General features: G+C 45.3%; 1 protein-coding gene and 1 long non-coding RNA gene across 7 annotated transcripts in view; both read right to left on the bottom strand.

Moving 5' to 3' along the window:
- The window catches only part of RBBP6 (RB binding protein 6, ubiquitin ligase), a 29108-nt gene extending 14107 nt beyond the window's left edge, over positions 1-15001 (bottom strand). For 4 of the 6 annotated variants that reach the window (XM_064673480.1, XM_064673482.1, XM_064673483.1 and 1 more), the window contains exons 1-5: positions 14386-15001; positions 8584-8683; positions 6624-6662; positions 5948-5984; positions 1269-1313 (exon numbers count right to left, since the gene is read on the bottom strand). In XM_064673480.1, coding sequence (XP_064529550.1) covers positions 1269-1313; positions 5948-5984; positions 6624-6662; positions 8584-8683; positions 14386-14551 — 387 coding nt within the window. In that variant the 5' untranslated portion in view covers positions 14552-15001. The remainder of the gene's footprint in view (positions 1-1268; positions 1314-5947; positions 5985-6623; positions 6663-8583; positions 8684-14385) is intronic. The other 2 variants (XM_064673481.1, XM_064673485.1) reach the window with 1 other exon arrangement.
- LOC135423338 (uncharacterized) lies at positions 11830-14375 on the bottom strand. Its single transcript, XR_010434778.1, has 2 exons — positions 13943-14375; positions 11830-12001 (listed from the first exon to the last, which is right to left on the bottom strand). It is a non-coding gene; the product is annotated as an uncharacterized LOC135423338 (long non-coding RNA).
- Positions 15002-17497: the final 2496 nt, after the last annotated feature.

The following is a 17497-nucleotide window of genomic DNA, read 5'->3' as shown; positions in this document are numbered from 1 at the left end:
CACAAAACATTAGTAGGAATAGACCAAAATTCAACTATGGCATTTCATACATAGTAATAATCACCAGAGAACTGTTAACACATTGCCTCCGTGCTGAGCCGGGCTGCACTAGAGTGGTTAGAGGGAGCAACAGTGCTGAGCTGCTTGGTGGCATCTTCCTGCATTTTAGATTTCCTCAAAAGTTTAAATGTGTACACCCACCCCTTGGACACCTTTGCACATTTTAGAGTAAAACTTCACATGAGGTTACAAACCCAAGGACATGTTTAGGGACAGCACTAATGGGGACCAATTGCTTCTGGTGGCTCCCTTCCAAACTAGATATATATATATAAAAATTTTTCTTTTTTGGCCAATGTACACAATTTAATTTCTGTAGTGAAGAGGGAAAAAGTTACCAGTGGGAAGAGATCTCTTTTTACAGGAAATGAACTTTATTCTGAGGATGAAGAACCAGCTGCTCTGCCTCAGGCCCTGCCTGCTCTGCTGCCTGTAGCTTTAGGGACCGGTGGTTGAGCACCTGTCTGTCCACACAGTGCAGTCACTAGTGCTTTCCCAGACAAATCACACATTGGTGAGCAAAAATGCAAGCAGTTCCCGAGCAAAACATGGCATTACAACAGTTTCGAAAGGTCACAGCTGCTCAGATGCCACACATACACATTGGTATATTCCTATAAACAATGAGGTACATTTACACAATTTACACAGTCTGCGTTCAAACAAATTAGATCGGGTTGTCCACTGTATAAATCCCAGAATTTATGGAATTGTGCAGCATTCAGAGAATGGGTCTGTAACTATGACTAGGAATTCAAAAATGGCCATGCAATTGTCCATGGTACAGAACCGCTTCTCTTGTGGCTGGTCAAACCCCCCTGGAATGTCCGGAACTTACAGCCAATTAAATTCTTCTGTACAAACTGGGTTAGTTTCCAACGCAAAATTAATGAAACGTATGAAAAACGGTAAAACAGCTTCTGAAGCGCTTCTTCTTTGTGTCTTGAGGATGAGTAATACTGCAACATTATGCTGAGGCTGATAAGGTACTCCCCTTCTATCTTCCCAAACTGGGAACTACTCTTTACAGGATAGTATCAAAATATACACAAATTTAAAGTTAAAATAAATACTTTAAGTTACTAAAAATTAAAGGGTTTCTTCCAATTACAACAGTTATCCAACTATAGATCACAGTATCAATTTAAAGCTAGGAAGCAAACACTTTTTAAAGTATTTGACAAGAATATATATATATATATATATACCTTAGTAAGCTGGGCCAGAGAAATAGATGCAGAAGAGTCATCAATCTGTTCACAAAAAATTAAACACATATTCAAGTTCTACAGTCAAAACACAACAACAGTTAACCTCTACTATAGTCTGAATGTCTGCACTATATCCCCTGAGTGTCACCCAGAGGCAACTCCAACCCAGTGTAATTTGTATTTATTCAAAACAAAGTCCAAATCTATGATGGCTTAAGAGTGTCTACATAGTTATGAGAAGAAATTAAAATAACCAACCCTGCTGGTCACAATATCTCAGAGAGGGATCCCTGTCAAAAGGGTAAAGGAATCTGCCAATTTTCAGCTAAAAAGGATTTAAAAAAAGTAAATAATTTTAACTGAGGAAGAAGCATCACTTCGGGTAACTTAATATTAGTGTAGTTTATAAATGAATCAGTGAATGTCTCATCACTATAAATGCACACAGTGATGCTTTTGTGAACCCAGCAGCTGCCAGAAAAAAGGCCAGGCCCAGCAATCCTGGAACACACACTCTGCCCCTCCTGTCAGTACCCAAATAACCTCAAATATAAACCAGTCTAGAACAGCAGCCACAAAAGTAACCTGTCACTTTGCCTGGAAAAAAACCTGCGTAAATAATTTACATAACGGTGTTTATAATGACAGAGTAGACTATAAAACCTGAAAAAACCTGGACGTTATTAGACCACAGGCCCTGCCACCCAAATCTGGTTGGGAAGTGTGGGAATGTAGATTATTGCTTGCAGTCAGATCAAACTTGATCTTTAATAGCAGCCCAGTGCTAAATGAACAAAAGAAGAAAGTGCAAAACTTGATGATGAAAACATGGATTCAGAGCACAACCCTGGAGTTTTTGTCTCCATTTTTCTCCTCCCAGCTGGCTATGGAACAGCTCTCAGGAGTGGAGTCCTCAGGCCAGTAGCTAGGAACAGACTGCAGAGCTTATGGAGAACTAGTGCTGAAGGGCAGTTTTCCCACAAGTAAAAAGGGCAACTGATCTTCTCCAATATATATATATGGAAATCTACCATGCCACGAGCAGCACTTAACCTGACACCAGCAAAGCAGTGCCAAAAAGATACTCAAATCACTGCTTATTACATCTGAATTGCTGAAAAATGTAGAATAAAATTTCTCAGTGTGAACTGAGCAGCTCTCCAAGAGGTCACTAAACAGGTCAGCAAAGAGATTAAAACCTTTCCTTAAAACAGCTCTTGTCCTTTACTACCTAATGTGGTGGGAGAATTCAAGGGGGCAGTTTTGGCAGACTGAGAAAAAGTATCTCCACGCAGAAGATGATTCCTCACTCCAGTTAGTTGTTCCTCCTCTATGTTATCAGGAAAGCACATATTCCTGTATTACTGACTAAAGAGCTCTTGAAAAGTGTGCCTTTGGATCACCCAGATCGAGACAAAGAGACCTTAATTCCACTGAAAGTCTTACCAGAAGATTCACCTCTCCTCTCTAGAACACTTTGCACCTAGTCCTGTTCAAAAGGAGGTCTGGACAAGCATTTTGAAGCCTCGTGCTCCATATGCCCCTCTCTTAAATGTGGAAAAGCAAAGCAGTGTTCTCTCGGGGCAGGCACAACTATATTTTGTGGCTTTCCAGAAGCAAAAAAAAAAAAAATTAGGAAAGCTCTAGCATTAAACAGTCTAGTACTGACCAGAAACTGAAGCACGACAGTTAATAAACTATTAATTAAGTCTTGTTTTTTTTTTTTTTAGGAAGCAGTTATTATATGGCCTGCAGGCAACAGTCTAATTTCTTAAAAGAGGTGATATTGAACAGTTACCAAAAGCATCAAAAAAAAGATAATTAATGTACTCTTCAATGCATTTGCCCAATGGCCATCCTTCCACGGTCCTACATTTCTGCCTATTTTTTTTCCTTTTAAATTTCTACTGAAGCATTTCCTGGCAGTCCCTCAAAACAGTCAAGTAGAAACAACATCTCCATGAACTTGTATGCAACCCTAAGATAACACTGCAGAAGAACTAGAGAAAAAAAAAGAACAACCAGAAAAAGCAGACCCCGACCCCTGAACTCCAGAGCCAATGTATTAACTCCCATTTCCTGCAGCAGACTGACAAAAACTAACACGAAGCCAAGTGGGCAGGGGGACAGAAGAGAGGAGGCAAAGGCTGATGGCACTGCTGGAGTGCTCCACTGAAATTCCAGGGCTTTCCTAAACCCTGGAGCTTGGCTACACTGCCAGTTCAGGCAGGAAGGCTCCCAGCTGTGCCTGACAGTGCTACAGCAATGGGCATGGCCCTGCACTCCTGCACTGCAGGGACAGGGAGCCCGAGAGCCCTGCATGGACTGCATGGACTGAGCACCCACAGTTCAGCAGAAAGGCCCAAACTCTGGCTCTGGCTGTGCTAACGCCAGCACAGTTCCACATGTGGAATGACAGCTGGTATAAGACAATGAAGACATTAAAAATAAGCTTTTGTGCATCCTTTAGAAAGAAATCTTAACTGATTCTACCTTTGCAGCTTTACTGTCCACCAATAATTGACAAAATTTCCAGTGATTTACCCCTACTACACCAAGACCCCAGTTCCACTCTGAAATACATGCAGAAATAGGTGTATTAAAAAAAAAAATAAAGGCAAACAAACCCCCAGGCTTCAGAACAAGACCTGAGTTAGCTTTAAGAACAAACTATTTGTGTCTCCAGCCCCAGAAATTCCTGAGGCTGCTGGGCTTTTGCAGTGAGAGAGAGGGAGGGCTTGTACAGAGGGATGCAAGGGTTTCCACCCTCCCAAACCAGGGGCAGTCAGAGCACACCAAGGAATGGCTTTGCTTTGCCTTTCCTTTCCTGCCATTACTTCTCACTCACACTAAGTCTTCCCTCCCACTCCAGGATTTTTCCTTTTCTCTTTTTTGACACATCTACATTAGCTTATGGTAAGATGCTACTGAGCAATGTAATACAGACATGCCAGGGAACACACGAGGCTAAAAGAATGTTAACTTTATTTATGAACATGTGGTTTGTGTTTATACACATGCTAGTAAACAAAAAGAAAAAGAACTGTTTTCAAGAAATAAAACCCCATCTGAATTAGATCAAATACTATAAACGTGGTTTACATAAATGCATTACATTAACTACTAGGGTCACTGGGCCAGTTCAACTAACTCAAACTCACAATCAGAGGCATTTGTGTCTAAAAAGGAGTTCCAATCAATCAGCAATAGAATTACAGATATCACATTTACTGATTTTAGATCTACGCACAAAATTTTCAATTTGAGGTTGATTGTTTCCATGGGGACCAGAGGCTTTATTCTACCCAGAACACAGCCCCAGAGTTCAGGAATTTCTAGATTAAGTGATCCTAACGGCTGATCGAGTGATCAGATCCAATGATCCAGGGTTAGTGTAATGCCTCACACCAGTCTAGTGAAGGAGAAGCAGTTATATTTAAAATAAAGATGAAAAATAAACCCCACCAAACAGTACTCTAAGAACTATTGGAAAGGCATAGTTGCACACAGTACCGGCCAAGTGGCACACCAAGATCTACCCCATCACCTGGATTTCCGTGGGGGATTTGTATGTTAGCAGCACAACAACAGTGTTTGCAAAACTGAAGGAAAATGCTGCCCTTTTCCAAATGTGAATTCCAAGTGGTGGTATACTAAAGAAAGGCTTAACCTTTGGGAAATACAGCAGCAGCCAGCCTCAGAGTTACCCAGATCCAAAAACGTGCTGCAGGCAGAAGTTAAAAAAAATGACAGGGATTTCACCCCCAAACGCCCCAGGCTCTAACCTGGTGTCAAAATTTGTGTTGTATATTGTCATTTGCAGACAAACTGCTGTTGAACTAAACTGCTTCACCAGATAAAGGGGAGAGATCAAATGCAAAACTTTAGAATACCACTCTGTGTAGCAACGATATCGAAATTCACGTCAGGCTATTAAAGACATTTCTGTACTCAGAGGGGCCCAAACAATATCACTCAATTACACAGTTTCAGGAACAAATACCCAAGTATTTAAGGACATGAGAAGGAATCATTTAGCTGCACAGAACTGTCCTCAAAACGTCTGGGATATGCTGGGTTTGGTATTTGTTTGAACCCCCAAGTCAAAAGTAAGGAACAGCACCAAGTTTCACAATAATGGTTTCTCAGTGGTTTTTGATAAACATTTTCAAAAACCATTAGGCAAAAAAAAGGTATTTAAAAACAAAAGCTAAGTGATACAATGTGAAAATGGCAAAAAATACACTCCAAACAGTTTTTATTGCAAGAAACAAAAAGCACACAACAACCTATACAAACATACATATCACTAGCTATAGACAGACAGATGTAGAACATGGCACCATGTTCAGTGTGCAAACCTCGAGCCTACAGGATCTGAAACGATCATACATTATCTGTACAACACAGAGTCATACAGGAGAGATTCTGGCATATTCAATATGAAATACAATGCATTGCTAGGCACAAATACCAATATTCACATTAGAACTCTGCAAGTAAAGGCATTACTCAGTTTTTACTATGCTGAATCAAATACAATGTATTTACAACATACACTAGGTTTTACTGGAAAAGATATTAAGTTAATGTCTGGCAAATTAATAAAAGGCTGTATTGTTTAGAATTAAGTGCAATGTGTAGGAAAAAAAGTGTGAGATTGTGTTTTTACATACTGCTTTTGATGTCCCACTCACTGGCTCACTGCGACTTCTAGAAGAAGAAATAAAGGTGATCAGAATTGAAAACAAAGCACTTGAACCCAACACAAAGACTCCAGAACCTGAACATCACAACATTATGCTCCAATACTCTAGTGAACGTGGACATTTACTGGTATACATAAACTCTTCTCTCTCGGTACATTCAGTGCAACTAAAAAAACCCCCCAAAATCACATTTCTACCTTGTCACAAATTACTCAAGACTCACAGATCTAGAACACAACAGTGCAAGAGGAAGTCCTCACATATTGTGTCTCTACTCTCTAAGTATCAAACCCATGAAGTCCGTACTAGAGTTCTGTGTTCTTAAACAATCAATGGCTGAAATGTGGAGGCAGCTTTGGACAACCTGTACACCCCTGGTATCACACACAGGTACCAGGGACAGGGCTCCAGTTTCTACAGAACAACAATCAGAATCTACAAGTGCAACTCTGCTCAAGTGAAAAACACAGTCACGTGACAAAGGGGTAACAACAGTGTCAGCAGCACAGTCTCTAGAACAGTGTTTCTTTGTGGAAGCCCAAGCACTGTGTTCAGAGATCTACTATATTTAGCCATCCAAGTGCCAAAATATTAAACACGTTACATATGCTATATTGACTAAAAATAGTAGTAGAAATGTCACCTGAAAGTAGTTTCTAGGATTTTGTGCGATTTAGGAGTCCTGTGACAAAAAAAAAGGTCTTAATTGCCAGAATTTGCTTTCAGATAATCTTGAAAATGCTACAGTATTTTAGGAAATATGTATTACATTTGAAAACTTGCTGAGATTCCACATATCATTGGTCTGTACTTGCATGCTCCTCATCAAGAACCACACATGCAACCACTGAGAGAGTTAACAAACAATCCACACATCATCCAAAGTGTCCCATGAGCAGAGGCAATGCAAAGGCTGCTGGGGAATTTATGTACCAATGAAAAGGCTCAGCTTCCTGCCAGTGCTAATCCCTCCCAGGCTCCCAGTTGCACCATGTACCTCCAGAAGGTGAGGAAGTACACCAAAATACTTTGGATTACCACAGAGTGGAGGCTTCAGCCATTTACTGCAAGGTGGGTAAGGCCTTTCTGAAGGCCTCTCCACCACTCCAGCAGACATTCCCCACCCCAAACATTAACCACTCTACAGCAGGGGCTTCTGCCATGTTTCCAGCTGAAGAACAGAAAGCTCATCTGCTGGTTTCCTTTCAGCTCTACCCCAGCAGTGCTGTTCTTTCCTTGTAGCCCCACGCTGGTACTGATGTGATCTTTGATGCCAACAGCATCTGTCCTCCCATTTTAGGGCAGGGTTACAACAGCAGGGGAGGTGCCATCCAACCCAAGGGGAGGGTGCACTGACAGCACAGCTCTCAGCACGTACTGAAATGAAGCCCCAAAGCTAGGCCATGGTTACAAGCACAGTGCTGTGGGTCCACAGTCTCGAGGGAGTGCTTGGAAGCACTGCACCAACTCCTGCAGCAACAGGCCCCAAGGTTACACACAGAGCCACATCAGCCCAGAGCTTTTTGCTTGCAAATGCTTTATGGGTACCAGGATGATGTTGTACTGCTTGTTCAAGACACTGTAACTCCTCAGGGGACTTTATTTATTGAGAATCAACATTAGAAGGACATGACAAAACCAGCAGTGTATAATATCCTGCTGGTGGTGGAGAGGCTTTAAGGAGGCTGGAAAACGTGCCCATTCCAACAATGCTGATACAGCTATTATAGATCTGAACTGTATGAAAACATCAATGTAGCAATAATCCTATGGTCAGGATTGCATTTGAGTATCTGTGATTTTAATCAATACACCTGATTCTCTGTCCTCAGTAAATCTCAGGAATACAGAATTAAAGCCTGGAGCACAGGTCCCAGCTTGGGTACAGACAGACTCAGAAAGGTAACCAGCACATCTGGTAATGTGCTAAACTGCCTCTGAGATTTGAGTTTGGGAAGGACTAACTATTCCTTCATGGTACTCGCACAAAAGCCAGTAGGCTTTTAGGGTATGGTGCTTTCTGTCTTGCCTGGAACAGACCCTGACTGCAGGAAACAGCAATCACTTCAGAATGAACCTCCTTGTTTGCATCAGTCACCAGCAGGCAACCCCTGGCTTTTCCTCTCCAGCTACTATACAACCCCCTCCCTGATGTGAGGCACAAAACCACCTGCCATATCCTGCCCCACCTCCCCCAAATGCAGGAAATAGTCAAACACCCAGAATCAGAGTCTTCTGAGATGGAAACAAATGCTAAGTTTACACTAGAATGCATAACTGCCTTTACTAAGAAAGCAAACACATATAATAAGGAATCTCCCCATGTAGAAGAAACAGGATCTGCTCTTGGATCTCAGAAAGATCAACCCAAAACAAACTTAATAGAACCACCTTAAAAGCTACCATTGCTGGAGTCTGAACCCCATGTCCCAGCAGACCTCAAAATCTAAGTCTCCTTTGGGACAGACATTAAAATCCACCTCATGCCAACAAACAGCAGCAGCAGCTTTAACAAGGAAGATGCAATGTGAGGGGCTCTGTCCCTGCTGTCAGTACCAGTGTGCCCCTGACCCCTCCAAGGAAGCCAATGCTGGGGTACTTACATAACATATGTTTTGCTTGTGGCTTTCACTCCTCCAATGGGGATTCTCCTCACAATCACCGAGGAGTTCTTGGGAATCAGGGCACTGTCATCGGTGTATTCTGAAAACAACACCAATACAGAAAAAACATTACTCAGTTTGTAAGAATGTATTTAATGGGTAATCATGGAGCACTTTGAAGAATCTCCTTACAAATCTAAAAGCAAAATTTTATATATAACATCTCACTTTTATCCTCTCAACACACCAACAGCACCTGTCAAGGAATCTTTGGATTTGATAATCAAGCAGCAAAATCTTTCTCATTTTTTAGAGTTAGTTTGAATGCCAACAGCAAAACAGTCTCAAAGACACTAAAGCAGAGCCTGATCTTCCCTGCCTTAAGTTGCTTTTGCTTCTGTTTGACTAAAAAAATCAAGAAATCTCTGGAGAAAAACAAACCACAGCCAAGTCTCACCTGCATAAAACAGATTCTGAAGTCTGTGACTGCTTGTCCTGAACAAACCAGGCACTTGGCTAAAGCAGGGAAACTGCACCAGTGCCCTCCCTGTGTTAACTACACTTGACTCCCCCCTGGCTGCCGTGTTCAGGCAGAGGGAGCAGAGCTGCCAGCTCTGCTTCTTGGAGCTGAACCATCCACAGCCTCGCTGTGCAGCTGCTCAAGGCCTGGCATAGAAATGGAAATGAAACTGGCACCACTGGAGTTTGGAGCACAGAAATCTGGGGGAGCTTCTGAATTTGCTTTCACAAGTAGAGCAGAAATGGCTCAAACTAAAGTGGCACCTCCCTCCTTAAGCTCATCATCCAGTCTCAATTAACCAAGGGGACATGAGTTCTCTCCATTCACTTTCTGCAGGGAAGAGACTCAGACAAAATGACTTCTGAAGACAGCCCCAAAAAGCCTTGGCCTGCACTGTGCTGCTTGTCCAAGGAGGAGAAAAGCCTCCTGACCTTTTACATGAGGCCTAAACAAAACCCCAACTCACAGACACACTCTGAGTAAGCTTAAAACTCAAAGACCTCTCCACGAGAATGATTTTTATATAGAACTGACACAGGCTGGATATGGCTAAATATTGCAAAGCACCATGAGCAGCCATTCCTTGTGATGTGCCTGCAATGTTATATATTCCAAGCCCTTAACTCTGTACTCCAAATCAGAACAATGGTCTGAAGCCCAAAGTTGCTGTGTATCTAGTGAAGTTCCAGAGTGGTTTTGCTCAGTGATCACACACACAAAATACAAGTATTTCAAAATTTATGCTCCATTTTTCAGGAGGCAGGAACAGATTCTTCCTAAAGGCAGGAACCTCCCTTAGACCAAACATACCCACAAGAAGAATTCCTTTCAACCATGAAATAATATCTTATTTCTGTTTCCAACTAACAGAATTTTTCTTCAGAAAACTGAGAAATCATTTAGCTGAGACTAATTCCTGGCCTTTTCCCCCCGGGAACCAAACAGCAACATTCCTCTGGACTGCACAGCAATTTCAAACTGTAGGATAAGGGACTATTAGTGACAAAAACAGCAGCTCTAACAGAAGTCACATCCTGAAACAAGCCCTAGAGCTCTGCTCCTCACACAGCCACCTGTCAAGAGGCTGCACTGGCACTTTCAGATGGAGAAGGAGCTCAAACAGTGCTGAGGCCCAGACAAACACCTGGGAGATGGTGCCAGCATCACTTCTAGAAGCCCAAAGCAGCTGTTTCTACCAGTGGAACAGAGTCAGAGTGTCCTTTCTGGTCCAGATCGCAAATCACTGGACTGAGATTTCAGAAATACGGGATAAGAAACAGCAGCTCCACAAAAAGGCTTTCAGATTAAACTGGCATCTCCCAGCAGGGCCTGTTCCCCATGGGCAACAACATCCCCTGGCACAGACTCAACTCCCAGGACCTGCTTGGCCCTGTCACTGTCTTGCTGTGGGAGCAGTGAGGCCAACTTCACAGAGCTGCTCCTCACACTTGTCCAAGCAGAGCTCCAACAGAAATGCTCAAAGCTGGAGGTAACATCGTTCACTCCCACTCCCTTCTAGCACAAACTTGTTCTACCACCAGTAATGGCCAGGAAGTGCCTACTGGATTTTGTCAATCTGAACTGTGATTAAAAATAAAGACTAAACTAACTCAAAATGCTTGCAAAAGCAAAGAAAGATCTGGATATTAAAGGCAAGAGCAGATGAGATGTAACAGTCTAAAACTTGCTATTTATCCCTCCAAGAAAACAGCAGCTTGAAAGAGGTCCAGGGAAAGAAGTATTTCAAGGAATGAATGGATGCAGACTAGTTAACAGCAGCTACCCTGACTGCTGACTCACATTGACTTAGAAATCTGACATCAACAACTGCATTAGTGGCCACAACATTTCTTACTGCAAAGTGCAAAGAGCTCAGCTACGTTCTGAAGTTTCTGCTGCTTCACATTTAATGCAGAATTTAAACATCCAATTTTCAAATTAATCTATAATTCAAAAATCTACTAGTTTTAGTAATTTGTGTTCTATGTATGCTGCAAACAAGTTACTGACAGAAGTTTCCCCATTATTTTCTGGCCTGCTTTAATCCACCATTTTGTGTGACAGCATTGCTGGAGCAGCTCTGAGCACTCTCTCCAGAGGGTTTTTTCCCACCTGAAGTACAGAACTCACCAGGAGTTCTCAGAAGGCAAGTCTAGGTGTGAAAGGTCAGGGAAAAGCCTTGCAAAGCAGCTGTTATGCTCTGGGGCCAGGATGTGTAGGTAAGAGTTGGGAATGCCTGCTAATAGGCCAGGCTGTCCCCACCAGAACACAGGGAATTCCTAAAAACACATTTTCTCTCTAGTGCTTAAAATTCCACTCCCTCATGACAGGATTTGTTAACCCTGTTCTAATCACCAGCACTTGCTCACTCTGTGACAAGCCATCGCTGTAGCTGGCTCTGAAAGCAGCCTTGAAACATCCCGAGGAACAGACTGGGCCACTCCTGCTGGATTTTCTGCTTCCCCCAGAACAGGCATCACTGATCTCATCTACACAGGCAGATCATCACTCCTGGAATGAGCTGGCTCAGGAGGCCAGAGGAGCTCCCTCTGCACTGTTATCCCAGGGCCCTGTGCCCCACAGGAGCCCCTGCACTGCTCTGAAGGGAGGAGTCCATCAGATCTGCCCTCCTTCCACTCGTTAATCGGATTACACTGCCCGCCCCTCGCTGGGGTGCTGCAGTGCCCGAGCACTCCTCTGCCTCCAAAACACTCAGCCCACACCAGTTCAGAGGCACAGCTTCTATTTATTTATTCAATTAATTTCCTTTGTATTTTGCCCAGTAAGTACAAGGGCACAATTTCCAAGCGCTTTGAGTCAGAACTTCACAGGGCAGGAAAGAGCACTTGAGAAACCTCAGTTCTGGAGTTTGCAGCTCTTCACAGATTGTGAGAACACCTGTTAGAGAAGACAGGTCAGGAAATCCAGATCCAATGAAACAGAGGCAAGTTTAAAAGCATCACTCTTGAGTGCAGGCTTTACAGAACATGCCTCAGCAACAAGCACGGAAGAGGATCCCCCCTTTAGGGAACAGGTCCCACCCACCCAGTTTGCATTCCCAGAATTTCACAGAGTCCATCACATCGTTTCTTCCCACTGATATTTAAAATCCTGTTTACTTTCAGCTTATATTAGCACTGCTTCTATTACTAACTTTCCATTAGGAAAAGTAACAGCTCCTGAACTGTAAAAGCTTCTGGACCTGGGAACAACGTGACCGCACAGCACATCTCCACTCATGGGGCACTTTGTTCTTTCCAAGACCATTCCAATGTTTACTCAGGACTCTTGCACAGACAAAGTTATAAAAAACCAACACTCATGTCCACATGTAAGAATTCCAAACATCCCACTTAGGCAGAATATCCTGATCAAGTTTTTACTTTAATTTTTGCAGGTGAGCTTAAGCATCTATATCTGATTAATAAAAACAGAAATTCACATTTATAAACCAAAGATTTGGCAGACATACACTTTTGAAATGCACTCTCTAGCTTTGCTCTGCAAACCACAGGGGGATTTTTGCCTGTTCACATGGAAAACACCCTTAGGAAAGCTTCAATAAGGATCTGTGTCACTACTATAGAATTTTAAATTACGTATTTTATATATATTTATAATTTTATATTCATTTCGAAAAGGTCAGAGTGCAACACAATCTGCCCAAAGGACTCAGCATAATCCTTTTTTAACTTCACCTTGAGGCAACACCACATTTAACAGCTTCTAGTGAGGCAAACACTCTTCCTTCCCTGGACTCTGGTTATGTATGAAAACAAAGTAACACCCTGGTAAATCTGGTATGTTGGATGCTGCAGTAACACTTTATGAGGTGACATTTATGAGCATCATTTTTTCTTCTAAAAACTTTGCTTTCTGTTCACCTGCTACAAGAAGCCCCACCGTGTTTGGCCTATTTCAAAGCGTTTTCTGTCCTGGTGTCCATAACTGGGCTCCATCACAGCCCCTTCCCACAGCCCCCACCGGCCCAGGATGACATCAGGCAGCTCCTGCAGCTGGGAGGCCCAAGTGCCTCAGCAACCGAGGACACAGCTCAGGGACTCTCCTGCAGCACAGCCCTTAAAGCAAATCAAACTTATTTTTCAAAAGCTTTTGAAAATTTTATTCAATACTACTCGAAAGATTCAAGACTTCTGAACTGTGCCTCTGTCTCTGTGTTCCTCACGCAACCCAACAGCTTCCCCAACACTTCCAGCACTGGGAAGGCTCTCCACACTCTCCTGAAAATAACTTAAATATTTGTAGAGAAACAGAAGCTTTAAGTCTGACCCCTTTAAAGGCCAGGGCCAAAGTCACATAGCATTCTGATTAAGTTTTAATATGTGAAACAGGCAGAGAAAAAACCACTAGTACACATTTTAAAGAAAAGACTGTTGTGACAAAGAACCACAGGGAAAAAAAATAAACAGTTTTAACGTTTAAGGGATGAAAACACAATTCTTTTTATTTCTGAAAAGTCACATCCCTCAGTCTTTAGTCACATTTAAACTTACCAAGATGGCAGATTACCGACCTGAAGCACCACAGTAACACAAGCCCATAATCACCTCGCAGAACCAAGCACTACTTATTAGATTTAAACGAATTTATGACTTCACGAAGAATATTTCGTACAGATTTACATCGTAAATGTTCTGCCATAAAACTTCAGGGCTGCCCTGATCCGGCAAACACGCAGTGCCAGGAAGATAAAGAGAAAAAGGTGGACACGAATGATGAAACGATGCTCAACAGCATCCCAATGATGGTGTCTTTTGTGTGGAAAAGTTACATTAACTAGGAATTCCCAAAAGTAATTCCAATACAGAGAACACTCGCGAGCAAGAGGCTTTAAAGGGTTGCAGAAATTGATACAGTCACTGATACACTCGATGCAAATTGTTGCTTCTGAGCAATTCCTGCAAGGGGCACAAACCTGGCTACCAATGAAGGGGGGCAAAAGAAGGTGAAGACAAAATTCAGTCACCAAACTCATTTTTTTTGTTTATTTTTCCTTCAAATTAGCCATGTGTTCTATTCCTATCACCTTCAGATTTCTCTGAAATCTGACAGGTTTGTTACGACAAGACATCCTCCCGCATTTCCTTATCCTTTTACCTAGAACTCCAGGCAATCAAGGTTTTGTAGCGCTGAGGTGCCCGAGGCCCTCACCGCGCTCCGCGTGTAGCAGAGCTTCGACGGTGCCGTGAGAGCAGCGGCTACAAAGGCACAGCTCCGAGCCCGCCCCATCCCCGCAGCGGCGCTCCCGCGGCCCCACGCACCTTCTTTGGTCTGCGCGTTGGTGATCTGCAGGTCGCAGTCGGCCGCCTTCAGCTTCTCTCGGCCCATGATCTGGCGCTTGAGGTCGCTCAGGGAGATGTGGAGCCCGTCGAAGGTGACCGTGTCATAGTTGAGCTTGGAGGAGAACTTGTAGTGGACGCACGACATGGCGGGGCGCGGGCGGCGCCCGCTGCGGGGCCGCGGGGTCGGGCAGGGCCCGCGGGTGCCGGGGTGGCGACGCTGGGGCGGCGGGCGGCGCTCAGAGCCCGCGGCGCTGCGCCATGGCCGGGCCGCGGCCTCGGCGCTGGGGCTGCGGGCCCCTCAGGGCTCCATCGCGGCGAGCCCGCGGCCCCCGCCCCGCAACGACCACGGCCTGCGGCCTCAGCGAGCGCGGCGCGCCCGCCCGGCCCTGCTGCCGCTGCTGCTGCCGCTCGGCCCCGCTCGGCCGCGCCCGGCCCGGCCCGGCCCCGCTCGGTTCCGCTTGGCCCGCCCCGGCCCCGCTCGGTTCCGCTCGGCTCGGCCCGGCCCCGCTCGGTTCCGCTCGGCCCGGCCCCGCGGTCGCTCCCGCGGCCCCCCCGCCCTCAGCGCCCGCCGAGGGGTTTCCCGGCCGACAACCGCACGGGCCGCGTGAGCGCCCCCAGCGCGCAGGCGCAGCCGCGCCCGCCGCGCCCCCACGTGACTCGGCGCCGCGCGTGACACGAGGTCATGTGGGCGCGGCGGCCCCGCCCCCGCTGCGCCGGGGCGCCCCCTGGCGGCGCTGCCCGGCCCCGCGGGTTTGGCGCTTGGAAGGCGGGAAGGGAAATCGCAATTAATTTAACGCTAATTGTAAACCGTGTATCCGTCATCGGCCTCCGCACGCCGTGTTTTGATAAAGTCACTATTAACCCCCTGTGGCTCTTGGAGGCGCTGGGTCGGTCCCTGAGAGCAGTGCTGGGGTTCGGTGTTCCCTGCACACCTGGGGGCACCGGCGCTATTTTTGTAGCTTCAAATTGGTTCTGAAACCTTGAACTCTTTCGCTTTCAAATGTGTTCAGCAGTAAATTGTCCTCTAAGCTCTGCAAAACAACCTAAAACCCGTTGGCACTTTTTTGGGTCATTCTCACACATTAGTTTAAGAAGAGCAATAAAGAGAAACTATTTGCTGTAAAATGGATTTTCAGTGTTTTACCATGACAGATTACTGGGAGCTGTGTAGGGAACTCCATCTCATTTACCACTTATTGATTTAGAAGCAGCTTTTATCTGTGCACAGAGCTGCTGTGCTGAGCACCTTTGGCAGAGCACAGTGGTCTGTGCTGCTTTAATTCTCAAATACACAAGAGGTTGAATTTGAGAATCATAGAATAACAGAAGGGTTTGGGTGGGAAAGGACCTTAAAGCCCATCCAGTCCCACCCCTGCCATGGGCAGGGACACCTTCTGCTAGCCCAGGTTGCCCCAGGTCCCATCCAACCTGGGATGGGGCAGCCACAGCTTCTCTGGGCAACCTGTGCCAGGGCCTCCCCACCCTCACAGGGAAGAATTTCTTCCCAATATCTCCCCTAAACCCACTCTCTGTCAGTTTAAAGCTGTGACATTCAGTCTGAAGCCTTGGACTGAGGGCTCACATGGAGCTGTACCTGTGGTAAGGCTGAACAATGCAAAAAGAAACAAACAAAACCGCCTCAGAACCAGGCAGCACAGGTCACTTCTGGGAGCTTCCCACCACACGGGCGGGTCTGTTGGGAAAGGACACACGAACAAGCACGTTGGCAGGGTGGGAAGGTGTGGATTTGCACTTCCTTCTCCAGTTTGTTTTGTCAGCAGCAATGACTGTACTTTTTTCCCCCAGTTTTTGTGGACTTCAGCTGTGAGCTCTGTGCAAGAGGAGAGGAACCTGCCTTGCCCCGAGCACTCAGGGCTTGGGCGATCCCAGAGCCCAGCTCACACAGGCCAGTTTTGCTGGAATATCCACATTGCTCCCTGAGCCCCAGCTTGGTGTCATCACTGCAGCTTGAGGTCACCCAGCTGCTGTGGGCAGGCACTGAATAAAGTTCAGCTTTAATTAAGAATGATGATGCATTAATACACTGAAGAAATGAACCCCAAATCTCTTCCCTGCTCCCGCTCTCTTCCGCTTTGCTCCATGAGCACACACCACACACCAGACCATTCCCACCAACATCACACCAGCTCATTCCCAGGGATAAATTACTCCAGTTTGAGCACAATGACCAAACCTTGGAGCCTGGAGAGTGGCAAACAAAGGCAGCTAATTAGGCCAGGGAATGTCATTCAAATGTCTGGTTTTCTGAAGGAAGGGAGGAGCAGATCTTGGAACCCCTGAACAATCAGTGAGCACATCAGGGACAACAACACATCACAGTCCCCACATTTCCATGTCAGCCTTCAGATCCACAGACCATTTATGCTGAGATTCCCAATGGGCATTTTTTAAAACTCAAGATACTTTCCAGGAGAAGTCGCTGAAGCTTTCTGAATTCTGGCTTCATGATCCCCAAAGCTTCCCAAGAAAAAAATGCCTTTACAAGGGCAGAGGGAGAATCCCAAATGCCTGTGCCTGAAGGAGGGGAGGCACATGCCTTGTGAATGCAACTCAATGCCACCCACCCCTCCAGAGGTCTTTCCCAAGACAGTAGTGTCAGCTGAGGAAGGAATCCAGACTTTCCCTTATCTTTGCCACAGCAGCTAGAAAGAGCGTTGTCAGAAACAACCCAAAGCTCACCAGAACACATCTCTTGTTTTTGATAAATATCCCATGCTGACTCAAGACTGGAAAATGGTGTTTCGGGCCCTGCCTGGCGAATCCCTGTGGAATGTGCTGGCCTGATAGCCCAGCTAGGGAGCACTGTATCCTCCAGATTCTCAGAACCATACAGAATGATTATGGGATGAAGAGGTAGAATTTCCTTGTTTTGTGCCCAGCCAACCCTCCTGCTGGGAGAAGCTTGGCCATGGCATTTGTGCCCATGCCTGGGAGCTCCTTTTACCCCACGGCCACCCAGTGCATGGCCCAGTTTGGCCATTATTCACTGGTCTGAGCACAGGCTATTTACCCAGATAGGGAAGCTGGTTTTGTCAAAGCTCCTCAGACTCTCCTCACCCCCCAGTATCCA

The sequence above is a fragment of the Pseudopipra pipra genome, chromosome 16, assembly GCF_036250125.1.
Source record: "Pseudopipra pipra isolate bDixPip1 chromosome 16, bDixPip1.hap1, whole genome shotgun sequence".
NCBI lineage: Eukaryota > Metazoa > Chordata > Aves > Passeriformes > Pipridae > Pseudopipra > Pseudopipra pipra.
This window is presented reverse-complemented; position numbering and strand designations above follow the sequence as displayed.